Source organism: Aulonocara sp. 'chitande type north' Nkhata Bay, linkage group LG11 (assembly GCF_057382095.1).
Source record: "Aulonocara sp. 'chitande type north' Nkhata Bay isolate Kocher_YH1m ecotype deep benthic linkage group LG11, A_spYH_male_GT1.1, whole genome shotgun sequence".
In the NCBI taxonomy this organism is placed as follows: domain Eukaryota; kingdom Metazoa; phylum Chordata; class Actinopteri; order Cichliformes; family Cichlidae; genus Aulonocara; species Aulonocara sp. 'chitande type north' Nkhata Bay.
Window position 1 is genome coordinate 26,178,262 of NC_141354.1, and position 14,731 is coordinate 26,192,992.

The 14,731-nt window shown below is 41.3% G+C and overlaps 2 protein-coding genes across 2 annotated transcripts; one reads left to right on the top strand and one right to left on the bottom strand.

Moving 5' to 3' along the window:
- Positions 1-1,624: 1,624 nt before the first annotated feature.
- Positions 1,625-7,156, top strand: styk1b (STY kinase 1b). Its single transcript, XM_086311489.1, has 10 exons — positions 1,625-1,955; positions 2,772-2,827; positions 3,057-3,224; positions 3,789-4,124; positions 4,218-4,399; positions 4,546-4,620; positions 4,750-4,958; positions 5,148-5,188; positions 6,206-6,302; positions 6,411-7,156. Exons 2-10 carry the CDS (start codon positions 2,773-2,775, stop codon positions 6,601-6,603), a joined length of 1,356 nt encoding a protein of 451 aa, XP_086167615.1. The 5' UTR covers positions 1,625-1,955; position 2,772; the 3' UTR covers positions 6,604-7,156.
- On the bottom strand, positions 6,757-14,440 carry phc1 (polyhomeotic homolog 1). The gene is made up of 14 exons (XM_086311488.1): positions 14,282-14,440; positions 13,457-13,578; positions 13,211-13,324; positions 13,047-13,112; positions 12,559-12,702; positions 12,203-12,346; positions 11,348-12,094; positions 11,115-11,247; positions 10,833-11,011; positions 10,680-10,743; positions 10,505-10,592; positions 8,650-8,821; positions 8,213-8,444; positions 6,757-8,124 (listed from the first exon to the last, which is right to left on the bottom strand). Exons 2-14 carry the CDS (start codon positions 13,571-13,573, stop codon positions 7,973-7,975), a joined length of 2,352 nt encoding a protein of 783 aa, XP_086167614.1. The 5' UTR covers positions 13,574-13,578; positions 14,282-14,440; the 3' UTR covers positions 6,757-7,972.
- Positions 14,441-14,731: the final 291 nt, after the last annotated feature.

Genomic DNA, 14,731 nt, shown 5'->3' on the forward strand with positions numbered 1-14,731 from the left:
ATGTACATTACAATTTACATTTAAGAGTGAATCATTCAAGGCACCAAAACCTTCATATGTAAAGTTTTTGTAACAGAGCAAAAGTGTTTTCTGCCTTTATGATCTCGTCTAAATATAAAAATACTTCTCATATATTTTCTTTCCTGTTTAGTAGTCCTGGCATCAAATTACAACACCATAAAAAGGCTTTTCATTTAAATTATTAACAACTAATGACTTTACAGTAATTTGAACTGGAATATCTGATGGACCGTTTCTGGCCCTTGTGCCACAGGTTTGAAACACCTTTCCTGACGGAAAGTTCAGACGTTCTTAGAAAGACGAGATGAGATTTTTGTCACCTCGCTGAGAACTACTACGTCATTATTAATTAATCCATCGATCCCTTTGTAACCCATCATTCACAGCAAGCAGGTTTTGAATTTCAACCCTTTCACAGGTAGGCAAGCAGAGGCCTTCATATCCTCCCTCAGTTGAACTGCATTCAGGTATTAATGTTGGAGAGGATGTGGCTTTTTGTTTGTTTTAGATTTGTGTGAGATTAATGACCTGTTGTGGGCGTAAATATCCTCTCTTTTCCTGGTCTGGGTAAGAACGGGATGTGGAAATGGATAAATGCATTAAATGTTTGTTATGTCACAAATGTATGATGCCACAACATAAAGTGGAAAGAAAGACGCTACAGTATACTGAAATACTGCACTTGCTGTTGTGCAAATAGCTGAAATCACTTCGACAGCACTGGCGCAGTGTCTACAGTGCCGTGCCCCTTTGATTGTATGCCTCGCCTCAAACGGCAGGGCAGCTCGGCTGTTAAACTCCTGAATAAAATCAAATGATTCATGCATAAAGTTCAGTTCAATTCATTTTTAATTATATAACACCAAATCACAACAACAGTCGCTTCAAAGTGCTTTATATCGTAAGGTAGAGACCCTATAATAACGCAGAGAAAACCCCCAACAATCAAGCGACTCCCCTACAGATGAGCACTTGGCAACAGTTGGAAGGAAAAACTCCCCTTTAACAGGAAGAAACCTCCAGCAGAAGCAGGCAGCCATCTGCTGTGATCAGTTGGGAGTTTAAGTGCTGAAGACGGGACAAAAGACACACTGAGTGGAGAGCCAGCGATTAATGTGTGGTGTGTGAGCACATAGTGTATCGTAAAGTAACACAAGTCTGTGTGTGTTCAGCATTTCTAATGTTTAGCTTGAACTACGTGTTTTCTTGACAATAACTGTAATATTGCAAACATCAAGTATTGCTGTCATATGAATAATTACTTGTAAATATACTGTAAGTAACCGTGTCTTTGTACAGTGAAGGTTACAGACTCTCCTTCTACCCCCTACATTAAAATTTTAGGTGTAAATATTTTGCACTAAACACAAAAAAAAGAATCTGTTATGTGGTTGCTGTGAATTCTTTGGACCAAGATAATCTTTTCACTAGAGATGGCAGAGCTTGTTATACCAGTTCTGAGCAAAAGACTACCAAACACGTTTAACAAAGGGCCAGCGACTGAAACAAAATTACAAGGAGCAGCAGTACCAGTTTCCTTACACAAAGACGAGGAAGGCAAGGGTCACGAGTCGCTGCTGTACTTCAGGGAAAAGCACATTACAGAATGTGGTAGAGCACATCAGCACACTCTGAGGAGGAGGGAGGTGGAAAGGAGGAAGAAGGAAGGAGTAAATAGGAGAAGGATATGGTGAAGCAGGTGAGGGTGGAGTTAAGAAAACACAGAAGGCTGAACGAAGAGTAGCAGAGAGCGCATTGATCCCCTGAGCCTGACAAATCACCTGAGAACAACAAGACAATGAAGCTCTGAACAGCCCAGCTGAGCCCGGACTCTTCAGCAGGGAAGATGTATGAAAAGTGCCTGACCGCAATAACAGGATTTCACTTTTGATTATTTCTCGTTTGGCTGTTAAGAGTAAACTGCAGGTGGTGAGGTAAGGCTTTGACCCCTATTTTTCTTCTGTCTGTTTGTAACACATGACCTGTCCTTGTGGCAGCATGTAGGAAGAGTGAGCTGATTAATGCACGCTATGTTAACTTTATGAAAGCGGCTGTAGTGTGGTTGGAGCCTTTTAGTGATTTTTATGACATAATGTATTATTTTTAGTCTGGGTGAATGAGCCGGTGCTGTTTTGCCAATCATGTTTGGCCTTTGGGCGTGTAGTGCATCACTGGAACTAATGTGATGAAAAAATGCAGGTAAACAGGTTTGGAGCTCTTGGCTGTGACGTAAAAGCGTGCTCATGAAGATGAGCTTCTATGAATTTAGACATAAATCATTAGGACTGCTTTGTTAGGCTTTCTCTGATATACATCTTTGATTAAAGTAGTCCAAAAGCCTCCGTGACAAAAATAAAGGTGCTAGACTTTAACTCTGACGGGCTGTTTATGTTTATGACTAGTTTGTAGCAGGAGGGAAATGCTCCGTATACCTCACAGATAGCAATACGACATTTGACGTTTCTGGTCTCAGTTACCTGTTTGCTCAGATGCCTCCTCGTACTGATTACCTGTAAGAGTCACATTACTATTAACAGATTCTGTTGCAGGAACAACAGGCCTGTCAGGCAATACATTCTAATTTGACTACTTCATCCATAACAAAGAAATCAATGGTTTTCCTACTGAGAAAATATCTGGACAACTTTTAAGTGTATGAAAGCACTAAAAACCTCCTCAGTATGAAGTCTGGTTGTGTGAGCTTCTTGCATCTCTTCATCGCTTTTTATTTTCTTTTAAATATGTGACAGGATGTCTTCAGTATCAGCTGCAGACTCTCAGTGCAAAACTGGAGACGCTATCTGTGGTAAGTTTTGTGGCTACTTCTGCTCACTAAACAGGTCTGACCATTTATGGGGCTTGACGAGCCTAACCCTTGTTAGAGAGACGTCTTCTGTCTTCGCCTGAAGATAGAAGATAAACTCTGCACGTCAGCTGAGCAAAAATATTAGCATAGACTGCATAACCACATCTGCCTCTTTAAGTACTTTGAATCTAAAGACGGACGTTTCCTTGTGTACATTCCCTGTTTGCAGCGATCCGAGTGTACGAACAGGAGGTGATCGTCGTGCCCGTCTTCCTGTTGGCCAGCTTTCTGATAACTCTGGTCTTCATTTTACTGCTGCGCTTCTGTCCAGAGAAGGTCAATCGTATCCGTCCAAAGTCAAAGGTCACTACCAGGAGGATACTGCATGGCATTGATGGTAAGAACACAAAAAAGAATGAAGTCGACTCTTGTTGTGATTTGGGGCTGCATAAATAAAATTGAATTGATTGAATGTTTTTTGTGATATTGGTAGTTTAAGTCAAATTTGTGGCCTGTATTTGCTTGTTCATGAAACAACATTATATAAAATTTAATCTAAATGAACAAAAATAATACAATAATAATATTTTAAGCTTTTGTGTCCTTTTAATTTTGTTCACTTCTGTGAGACGTGCAAATTTTAATTGTTTTTCTGGAACTGTTTAATTTATTTAACTCATATAAGCAAACACGAACATTTAATAAATGGTTTGTAACACACTGTAATGTTGTGTTAGGCAGATGTAACTTCAGGTGAAGGAGTTTACAAATACTGTGCATTAATAAGTACTGAAAAAATCCTTATATAAGCAACTACTACAATTTTATGTGTTCAAAACCACATGCATGTTTCTGCTTCTCAACTTTTTATAAATGTTAAATAACATGACTTGAAATAGTGTCTAGGTTATGGTCTCATTTACTCCCTGTGTTTTCATACGAGCCTCTATTCTCTCTGCAGCTCCATCAGGTATCAATGTTCTGGAGCATGAAAGCATTGCTTTGGACATGCCCAATTCCTACTCTACCTTCCAGTCCCCGCACACCTACCTCAATAAAGCATTTTCCAATTCTGTGGAGACACTCCCTCAACATCCCAGCCCACCGCCACAGGAGATTTTCAAGCCCACTTTCACTCTCCCGCCGCAGCCCAGAGAGCTGCCCCGCCAGAGGCTCCCCGAGTCCTTCAACCTGGTCACGCCTCTCTCTGGCACCTTCTCCCTGCGCACAGACTCCTCCGTGTCCATCTACAGGGCCCGTATGGAAAACAGGAATGTGGTACTGCGAGTGCTAAATGGTGAGATTTTCACCGAGGTTTGTCTGTGAGTTTTGCAGATCTCATTTGGTTTTCAGTGCAAGATTCAGCATTTTCTTTTTCTCTCGTTGGCAGACTCGGCTAATGCCACAGAAAGGCACAACTTCCTGGGCTTTGCTTCCTTCCTGGCCCAGCTCGGACCACATCCCTTCCTGCCTGAGCTCCTAGGTGTGGTGTCACTGCGAGCTCCCCTGGTTACAGTTGTGGAAGAACTGGAAAACAGAGACCTGCTCAGCTTCTTGTGGAGATGCAGAGAGGTAGGGAGATACATTTTTAATGAGCTTCAAAGATGCAGCGTGTGCTACATTGATTCTCCTTCAAGTATGATAAAATCTAAATGTAAATCTCCAAATCGAGATGTAAAAGAAGAATTATTTAGACATTTTTGTGACTGCCTTTCCAGGACAATGGGGATCCGCCATGTGAAATGACAGAGAGACGAATATTTACCATGGCAAACCAGGTGGCCAGTGCACTGGTTAGTATACAAATATACTGTATTTTCATTGGCTCTTTTTTAATGCTTGAGGGCAGTCTTTTAATATTTATAGGAACTGCACATGCTCATCTGGTTAATCTTGACTTCGCTGTCATGTTGCCCGATCAGGCGTTCCTTCACAGCAAAGATCTTCTCCATGGAAACATCCGTGCCCGTAGTGTACTGATCAGTAAGATGTTCACAGCCAAGCTTTGGGGCCTGCATGGAGTCTATACACGAAAGAACCAAGGAGCCACGCAGAAGGAGGATCCGAGCATGAAGAAATGGCAGGCACCAGAGGTGCTAGCCAAGAGGCCTGCCAGTGAGAAAAGCGACGTGTGAGTTCTTGTTAGATCTCATTTGAGCCTAATTTTATGTGTCACGTCAATAAAAGATGTCTTGGTGCTGTTTACCTTAATATCCTCTGATAGAGATGTTGCTACATGAAATGTGTAGTCTACAAGCTTGTTATTAAACTCCTGGAAGAAAGACTGTAACATCAGTTGCTTTTGTCTGTCCCTTTTTAGCTGGTCCTTTGGTATCTTATTGTATGAAATGACAACTTTGGGTAAGTTCAATTCTTACTTTTTAGAATATACTCGTAACTTTAAAAATTATTAATGAATACATCTTTCAAGAGTTGAATAATAGAACAATTTGAATTAGCTGTTAGACATGTCTCTGTACTTTTTACTCTGGGTTCCTGTGTGCAGATGGACTCAGTGTTTTAAAAACAATACATTTGTGTGACAGTAATTTTGGATTTTAAAAGGATTTTTGTGCCGGTGTTGATCCTTAATCTGTAAATTATTTAATTCGATAGAGTTACCTAAGAAAGTCATGCAAACCGTTAGAATTTACTGTATTTTAACATTGCAAAGTAACACTTGTGTACTTATTTCTATGCAGTCACATGAAACTTTGCTCAGTTCAGATTAATTTATCCACTGCTCTTCTAAAGTCTTACCACAGCATTTCAGTCAGATTGAGGTCATTTGAGCAATTCTGTTGTTTTAGCTATCAGATTGATGGCCTCATATTTGACTCTAGAATACTTTGGTATACAGAGGACTTCACAGTTAACTCAGTGTTTGATTTGACCAAACATCTCCACTTTAGTCTCTTTGCTCCAGAAGTCTTGTGGTTTCTTCAAATGCAGCTTTGCAAATCCAAGTCATGCTGCCGTGTTCTTTTCAGAGAGAAGAGGTTCTCTCCTGGCAAGCCTTCCAAACAAGTCGTACTTGTGCAGTCTTTTTCTAATTGTACTGTCATTAACTTCACAAGCTTCTCTGAGCTTTGCACAGTCCGGCCTCACTGACTCCTGGCAGCTGTCTTGAATGTTTTCCATGTGAATCACGGACTTCAAATTGTTTGAAAATAGCCTTTCAATTCCTCCAAGATTGATGGACAGCACCAGTTTCTTCTTTTAGATCATTACTGGTATCTTTTCCCAGACTGCTACTTACCATCTTAATTCCTATGGAAAGAGTAAGGGTGGACTTGGTTTTTTTCACAGGATTGCATCAAAGAGTTTTCACATTTATACGCTATAATGTATCTACTAATTTCTCTTGCGTTTGTCCAGGTGAAGCTCCGTTTGCAGAGATCCCGGCTAATGAGCTTCTGCAGTTTCATCAGCGAGGAAAAAATCTTAAAAAACCATCAAACTGCTCCAACACACTGTGAGTGTCCACTGCAATACTCCAGAAACGCCAAACATGAAGCGCTACACTTCCTCTCGTTAATCACCGCAAAAGTCAGATAAATTTCTTCATCTCTTCTTCGCACAGGTACACGATCATTAAAGGTTGCTGCCAGTGGAAGGATCAAGAAAGACCCACTCTGGCAGAAGTGCGCAAGAAGCTGGCTTCAGGAGAGAAGGCGGCCTCTGACAAGGTCATCAAGGCATCTGGGACAGTTAACATTGAGCAATACCTTCAAGAAGCTGGATACGGCGAAGCCAACAGCTACACTGTTTTCTGATTGCAGTTATCCTCAGCAAAAGCACTTTTACGAAACAAAAAAAAATGACGTTCAGATGCAATACAATAGCTCAAAACTCTGGGTATGATCACTCTGGGAATTGAAATTGCTCCTTTTTCCTTCTTTCAACAGTTAACTTTGGGAAACATTAGGTTGTTTTTTTTCTTTTTTTTCCCCAAATTTCATTCATGTGTCTTGCCTTTCCCAATGTCTCTAATGTTCAGTTGGAGAAATAAAACCTCCGACTCGACATTTGGACCCGTAAACCTGACCGACGTACAGCTTCAACCTGAACCTGTGCTAAATACTGTCCATACATGATGGTTTGCTAATTTTGTTTGAAGATGCCAATGTATGTTCCAATATATATATTTGCCACATTTTTTCATGATTTCGTATCAGACATAAGTGTGGAAATGAAGGACCCATCAATGTAATTTTGCTATTATTTCCATTGTAAATTATGTTTACTGATCAAGTTCAGTTTATGTGAACATGAAAATCTGTTTACATGAACTCAAATGTGAATAAAATAAAGATGACCTTATTTTTCCATGCGGCTTTCATTAAGTGGAGGAGATAAAAACAAAAACACACAAAGCTCCAGTAACAGGTACTTTTTATTGGTAGTACTGCATACACGCACAGAGAGCGCTTCCAGTTGTTGAAAGAGCAAACCATGAGGAAAACCTATTTTCAGGTAGTTAGGTTGATTAAAGCCACTAAAACTACAGTATCCATGAAAAAATAATTTTGTTTGTAGTATAAAATGGAAAAGATACAAAACTAAACTTTCAATAACTGTTTTAATAACCTAATTTAAAAAGCCCAGGCTTTCTGTGTCTTTTCCGTGATATGATTGGAGCCTGGATGGAACATCTATGGCAAACTATAAGCTTAACTACAAAAAGAACGGAAATATCAACGTAATGGACTGTTGCTAATCACGTCGCTAAAGTTAAAGCACCGATTGAAATACAACAAGAAGGCAAGGTTCTTTTTTTTTTTTTTGCACCCAAGTGGTGAACTGTCCTAGCATCGATGTCGCTATGCTGTCTGATTTGCAGTTTCTCCTTCCACGCGTAAAAACGCCTCTACTCACAGTGACAGAAAAAAAACAAAAGAAAAACACTACTGACATGTATACTGGACTTCTCACGAACCACTCACACATATGCATTCATGTCTTCTGCACATTCAGTGTCCTGAAAGTAAACTCGCCATCTTCTTGTCTCTACAAGACCGATGGAGCATCTTCATTAATCCCAAAGTTCTCAGTCTTTTTTTTTTTTTTTTTTTAAGAGTCCAAGTGTTGATTTCAGTGAGAAGTTGGCTATGAGAACACAATCCTGGAGTCCTTCTGGCAGCATTACTCACGCAGGCTGTTGATGGAGGCACAGATCTTGAGAGCGGGACCCAGCTTGATGTTCATGGTGGAGATGAGATGGTCCTCACGCAAAAGCAGCAGCGCCTGCCCGTCTATTTCCTGAGACTGAAACTGGGCAGCCAGCTCCTCACAACCTGATCGACCAAGAGACTCGGTTAATGCAGGAGACAATAAAGAGAAACAACATGTGACGAGTGAACTGTAATCAGATGGACCACCAACCTTGAAGTGAGGAGATAAACCTGTAGACTTCGTCCACGCTCCACTGGGAAGGAGTCGAAGACAGGAAGCTAGCCCCCTCTAGTGGAAGACTTCCAGGAGCTGAGCTGTCAGACTGAAGAGCGCTGTGCTCGGCTCTTGAGCAGGAGCGGGAAGAACTCGGAGACAGTGAAGGAGAATCGTCTTCTTCGCCATCGCTGGATACTTCATCTGAACGACTGGACTCTGAGTTAAACTGCACCCAAAACAGCAGACATTGAACTACAATCAGCAGCATTTTTATACTATTATTATGTTGCAGGACAAAAAAGAAAAAAGGATTTCCAAAAACAGCTGTGAATGTTAGTTTTCAAACATAATGGCCTTGATTTTTGTTTTGTTTTTAAGACTGTTAACAACAGAAAACACACGAGACATCCTTTAAAACCTACAGGTGTTACCTTGACAGGTAGATGCTTGGTTGATATTTTATTAGAGGTGATATTAGAACTGCTCCTGCGAGTGGAGCCCCTACGCCTAGCAGTGCTCTCTGTGGGTGCTGGATTTGGTGCCAGCCCTGCAGCTGTTCTCCCTCTGCTGGATTTGTAGTGCTGGCTGCAGCTTACATTATACCTGCAAATGAAAAGCAAAGTCAGCACTGAGAGAGACATTCTTGTTTGTTTGCCTCCCCTGAGTAAATTTCCAGTGTTACTATTGTCTAAAAAGGGGGTCAAACTTAGTTTCACATTTAACGAAACGGGTAAAATAAAAATCACATTAAGGATCAGATGTCTTCAGCACACATATCTTGCTTAATCTTCTCAAATAAAGCCAATTAACAGCAAATCGATGAACATATTTTTTAGCCATCTTTCTGTCAAGAAAAATGTTTTCAGATAAGAGTAGGCCACCATGGCGCCAACTCACAACAGCCTGAGTATAAAAGCTACTGCCTGAATTAAAAAAGAAAAAAGCTTCCTGATGTTAAAGCAGAATATTTTTGTTCTTGCACAGCATTTCTCACAAGCCCGAACATGAAACAGCTTTATCTGTGCCATAGTGGCAAATTGGAAACTGCATTCAAAGCCCCATCAATTTGAGATTTAGCTGAAAAAATATTTCAAAGATGTACATCACTTTCTACTACACTAACTTTCTCAAGCTTTTGTTCTCTGGCTCTGTGGCTCTGCAGCTGTGTAGATTCAAAATTACAATGCTAATTACAGGATTTTTAAAATGGCAGAGACTGTCTCTGACAAAGGGCTACGTGAGCCCTAGATAAAGAAGTACTTCCACCTCCTTTGAATCTGTCTACTTTCATCATTTGCTTTAATCGGTCGTGCCACCCTGTTAGCTAGTGTGCTAGCTTCAAACTTCAGTGTAAGTGGGTAAATTTGCTTATTTTAGCCCTTAGACAAGACCTGCAGATGGCAGCTTCAACTAGATAGGCCAGAACATAGTAAGAAACTTGCTCTCTTTTTAAAGCATTTTTAAAGCAAATAAATGCAAAAATACCCTCCAAATAATTCAAACTCACTGTAAGCACATTGTTTCTTTGCTTTGAATTTCACTCTTCAGAGCTTGCATGTTCTAACCCAGTGCTAGACCCCCCTTTGTTTTACAAGAAACATCTTCGATACATTTTTCAAAAAATGCCCGTCTGTGCAAAATGAGTTTAAAAACATAAACAACTGTGGGATACTGTTTGTCCATGATTTGGACGGGGGGAACAAATTATGGCAGGATCAGCCTGATATTATTTGTATCCCACTGTAACTTTACTGTATGAAGAGCTAACATCTCCAAAATGTCAGGAGTAGTTAGTTATTATAAGAAGTGTTTGTGAACTTAAAATCAAGAATGTGGGATACTGTTTGTCCGTGATTTGGAGAGCCCAGCGCGTGCTCCCGACGCAGGGAAAACCAATTCTGCAGGGGAGACCTACCTTGGAACTTGTGCAGGTGAAGCCAAATTTGGCGAAGCTTCATCTCCTGCTTTGCGTTTGTGTGGGAGCCCCGTCAAAAACCTCTCCATTATGCTACCAGTGTGCAAGCAGTCTTTTTTTTCTCATATCGTGCCGCCCCCTGCAATGGCTCTGCGCGCCCCCCCCCCCCCCCCCCGGGGGGGCACGCCCCACACTTTGGGAACCTCTGTTCTAACCAAATACTGCAGTCAGTGGCTTAAACTGCAAAGGCTTTAGCTGTTTTCCTAATAAGATATGAATGTCCTTTGAACCTCTGAGCTTTTATGGCTAATTAAGAAGGAACAAAACAACACATAATGTGTATGTAAGCTGAAACAGAAACAAAACTGTACCTTTTGGCGCAAGTATTAGTACAGAACCTCTTTGATCCTCTGAACTGGCTGGCTGGAGCAAGGTTCCCACAGTATTCACACTTCAACACTGAGTAGGGAAAGAAAGACTTTACACTACTGACCATAAACACAGCTTAAAGCTACCATACTTAATGAATAATAAACCACCACTTACATGGAGGTCCATTTTCTGTGCAGCCAACCAGGGCAAAATCTCCGTCTTTGGGAAGCCGAGCAACCTGTCACATCAAGCTAGTAAGACACTTTTTTTTTTCTCATGGTAACCTTAACATTCATTATCTGACTGTGCATGTATTATCACACTTACAGGGAAGGGCTCAGCTCCCTCCTGAATCACAAAGCCCTCGATAACATGAGTGAGAACTTGTGGTTTGACGACAGCCTGGGGAACAGGTGCTCTGTCTTTGTCCCCGTGCCCTACTCTTGACAATGGGAGAGGCAAAGAAAGCGTGGGAGGAGATGAGAAGGCAGCTTCTGAAGGAGGAGCTGGTGAATCATGAAAAAGAAAAAATAATGAGCTTACAGTGAGAATTTTGAAGACGTTCTACAAACGTTTTATGCATGAATTGGAGAAGACAAGCTGACGTACCTGAGTCCTTTGTAGGTGCAGGAGATAAAGGAGGAGCCAAGTCTTTCATGGGTGCTGAGTCTGAAGATTCTGTCATCTCATTCAGGCCATCACAGTCATATTTCCTCTTGAGAGAGCCAAGAGGAGCTTTTGTCTAACAGCATGTGGGGGGGGGGAAAAAGCCTTGTTACAATCCCTTGTACAAAGACGTCTCTCCCTACACCTAACCCAAGCAGTAAATCCTTTGATCTTACCATAGTACTGTTGCTGGAGACCGTGCCAACATTCCCACCAGATGGACTTTCCTGGGCTGTGCTATTTCGTGCCTGTGCCAGGGCCACAGCTTGCATATTTCCTGCTACGCCCTGCCTGGCTCCCACAAGCTGGACAGGGATGTGACCTGCAGCAGTGGACTGATTATTGCTAGGTGGAGCTGGGAGAATGGGCGGTGGGTGTCGAGGGGGCAGCTGCAACGGTAAACGGTGTCCCTGAACTGTCTTGGGCTGTATTGGAACAGGACCTTTGTCTACATTAGTGCTGGACTGTTGCAGGGGTTGCACCACCAGAGTTTGAGTGTTAACATTTGCCTTTGGTGCTACTGAGCCAATAGGGTAGCCCTGGGTGGAGGTAGGAACATTTGACGTGGGTACTAGGATCACCGGTGCAGCAGAGGGGGTCAGGAGGAGTTGGGAGAGAGGGAGTCCTGGAGAGGAAGTGGATGAAGAAGCTACAGAAGAAGTAGGAGTTACAGTCATGGCAGCCTGATTTCCAGTCTTTACAGTCAGTGGATTTGTGGCAGACTGTTGTGTAAAGCTGCTCTTGGCAATTTGTTGTTGCTGTTGTGGTTGCACTTGTTGCTGCTGAACTGTCTGTGGGAAACTCTGTTGCTGTTGCTGCTGCTGACCAAGAGGAAAGCCAGAAGCATCTTTCCTTTCTGGAAGCTCAGATTTAACAGCAACTGCTTTGGTTGTGGAAGCACAGTGTAAGGCAAGGTTCTGCACCTGAGAGATGAAGAAAGGAGCAGCGTGTGATCAAATTTAAATAGTTCTTCCTTCACAACCATTTCTTCAAGATTACATGGCTAGAGCATTTGGTAAAAGCACACAAACCTGATCATTGTCAGACTGGGTGCTAGCACCGGTAGAAGCAACTTCGTGCTGTTGCTGCTGCTGCTGGGGCTGAGTTTGAGCAACTGCTGCAACAGTAGCAGTTGCTGGGCCACCAGGCATGAAGATGAGCTGAGAACGGTTGACCTATGTGGGAAACAGCAGAGATGGTCAACCTTTATTTCTCTTAATGACTGCAAGAAAGATTTAATGATTTCCCTGCATTTTCTCTGGATTGTCAGTGTGAATTTTACACAAAGGTTTCCAACCGTTCTTACTATATCATAACAATATGTTACATAAATTAATTCAAAGTATATGCATTTAATAGATTTTGTGGATAATCAGTTTTAACCCACTCTAAGATACATCTGTCCCGGTCCTGCTGAGTTTCCACCCAGCAGCACTGACTGGTTGATAGCAGTTTTGGTTGCAGAGGTGGCTGGACCATGAGGACGAGGACTGGACATAGTCCCTCCCGCAGAGGTGGTGCTTAGATTGACCTGGAAGGCACACACATATTTATATTTTAACTCAAACTTTAAGAGAGCCAAGGCTGAGGTGTTTTGAACATGTACAGAGGATTGATAGTGGATATATTGGACAAAGAATACTGAATATAGAGCTGGTAAGTAAGACGAATAGAGGAAAATCAGAGAGAAGGTTCGTGGATGTAGTGAAGGAGGACATGCAGATTGTTGGTGTTACAAAAGAGGAAGCAAGGGATAAACTGTGATGAACATAAATGATCCGTTGTGGCAACCCCTAAAGGGTGCAGCTGAAAGAAGATTCAAATCTTTCTAATTATCTGTAAGATATAATTAAATAATAATTTACAAAAACTTACAGTGGTGGGCACTTGGGAGATGCTGTTACTTGGAGTATTGGACTGGCGACTAGCAGCAAGTGTGGCCTGTTTTAAAGAGACATGAAAAGGTTTGATTGGGACATGTCTGTTTGTTTTTATTTTAGTCTTTTTCTTGTTGTTGTGCATGTATATTCTTGTCATACCTGTTGCACAGCAGCTAAGTTGTGGAACTGAGCACTATTTGCGATCTGCTGCTGCAGCATGAGCTGCTGGAAGTACTGAGCAGCATTAGGCTGTCTTTGCAGAGCTTGCAGAGCCTAAAAAAAACACACATACTTATTTGGCTAATACCAATTCAAAAGTTTGTTTTTCATTTTTTAATTTAAATGGTACTGTTATTGTAACATGTAAAGCATTCGTTTTGTTAACATTTGGACACAATCACTCACCTGTACAGCCTGTCTCTCATACAGAGACATGCGGGCTATCTGTGGTGCATGAGAATTGCCACTTGTCTGAGAATTTCCATTGTTGGTGCCTGTATTTTGGTCTTCACCTGCATCCATGTTTACTGCTCAAAACGAAAAGGCCAATCATCAGAAGTAGCTGTGTCAACAGTTTTAACTATAAACGATCTATATGGTGTATTTGCTATTTCTCACTGTGGGTACAGAGAAAAATAAAGAAAAAATAATTAATAGACGACAAATGAAATGATTAGTCACTAAATATAAACAAAGGCGGATTATTAAACGTCCTTTGTTGGACTGCACCCTCAAAGTTTCCAATTGATTGTTTATGTTTTTAAAGTGCAGCAGATTATTCGCTCTTGTGGGCATATCACGAGTTTTTACTATCGTGGCAAGCAGGAGCATTGTGGTATTTTCTACAGCAGGCCTGTTGTCAAGATGATAGATGGGTAGAAAAGAAAGACCAACATGGAGGAAAAGTTGAAAATAGCAAAGGAAGCTAGCTATCCAGCGATGGCTAACTACAAAGGATTACACAGGTTTAACGATCTCTCGACACTAGTACAGTATACCATAGTTTAAAAAATGCATTCCCGTGTGCAGCAAAACTCCGAATGCATATATAGAAAAATGAAAGTAGATGAGTCGTTTGTTTGACGCAAACACCTAACTAAAAAACATAAACAGAGGCTAACTAATTAGCAATGCTATCTGTTTTCTGCAGAGAGAAAGCAAGCAGCTAGCTGACTATTACTGCTGCTACATGTCAGAGCTTAATGCCTTTCGGTGTCCGTTTGTGTCTACCTCTTCTTGGCTTTCCGTCCTTTTCACAGTTAAATTGAGTTCTTTTTCGGATATTGGTTGTAGCTGCCAACAACGACAGGGATTTCTAGGTTTTTTGCCTCCAACAAAACCCCGCCCCTCACAAAGCAGTTCTTTTCCCCTCCTTCTTCTTCTTTTTTGGATATTCTGGAAGACTGTAAACCATTGTTAACAGACGGACGGAGCCACCTACTGTTTCAGTGTGTAAACTGCATCGAAATCTATTTGTGTACTTTGGCAAACAAACTGGGATTTATGCAATTAGTTTTTATATGTTTTTTAAAAACTTACAGCGAGCTAACCTTTGTAATGAATAGAAGTACTTTTGATAACTACAGTATTCTGCAAAAGACACTCTTCATTTCTTTATATTTTCTAGGAGTCATACACTAACCTTTTAGTGATTCAAGCATAAAAAGACGCCTAGCCTAA

What these genes read in the sequence shown, in the direction of transcription:
- styk1b (XM_086311489.1), top strand. Translation starts at nt 2,773, where the DNA reads ATGTCTTCAGTATCAGCTGCAGACTCTCAGTGCAAAACTGGAGACGCT. An exon ending in GATACTGCATGGCATTGATG is followed by an intron (nt 3,225 to 3,788) that starts GTAAGAACACAA and finishes TTCTCTCTGCAG; the next exon opens with CTCCATCAGGTATCAATGTT. An exon ending in ACCAGGTGGCCAGTGCACTG is followed by an intron (nt 4,621 to 4,749) that starts GTTAGTATACAA and finishes TTGCCCGATCAG; the next exon opens with GCGTTCCTTCACAGCAAAGA.
- phc1 (XM_086311488.1), bottom strand. Translation starts at nt 13,573, where the DNA reads ATGGATGCAGGTGAAGACCAAAATACAGGCACCAACAATGGAAATTCT. An exon ending in AGGGAGCTGAGCCCTTCCCT is followed by an intron (nt 10,744 to 10,832) that starts GTAAGTGTGATA and finishes TTGATGTGACAG; the next exon opens with GTTGCTCGGCTTCCCAAAGA. An exon ending in CACAGAAAATGGACCTCCAT is followed by an intron (nt 10,593 to 10,679) that starts GTAAGTGGTGGT and finishes TTCCCTACTCAG; the next exon opens with TGTTGAAGTGTGAATACTGT.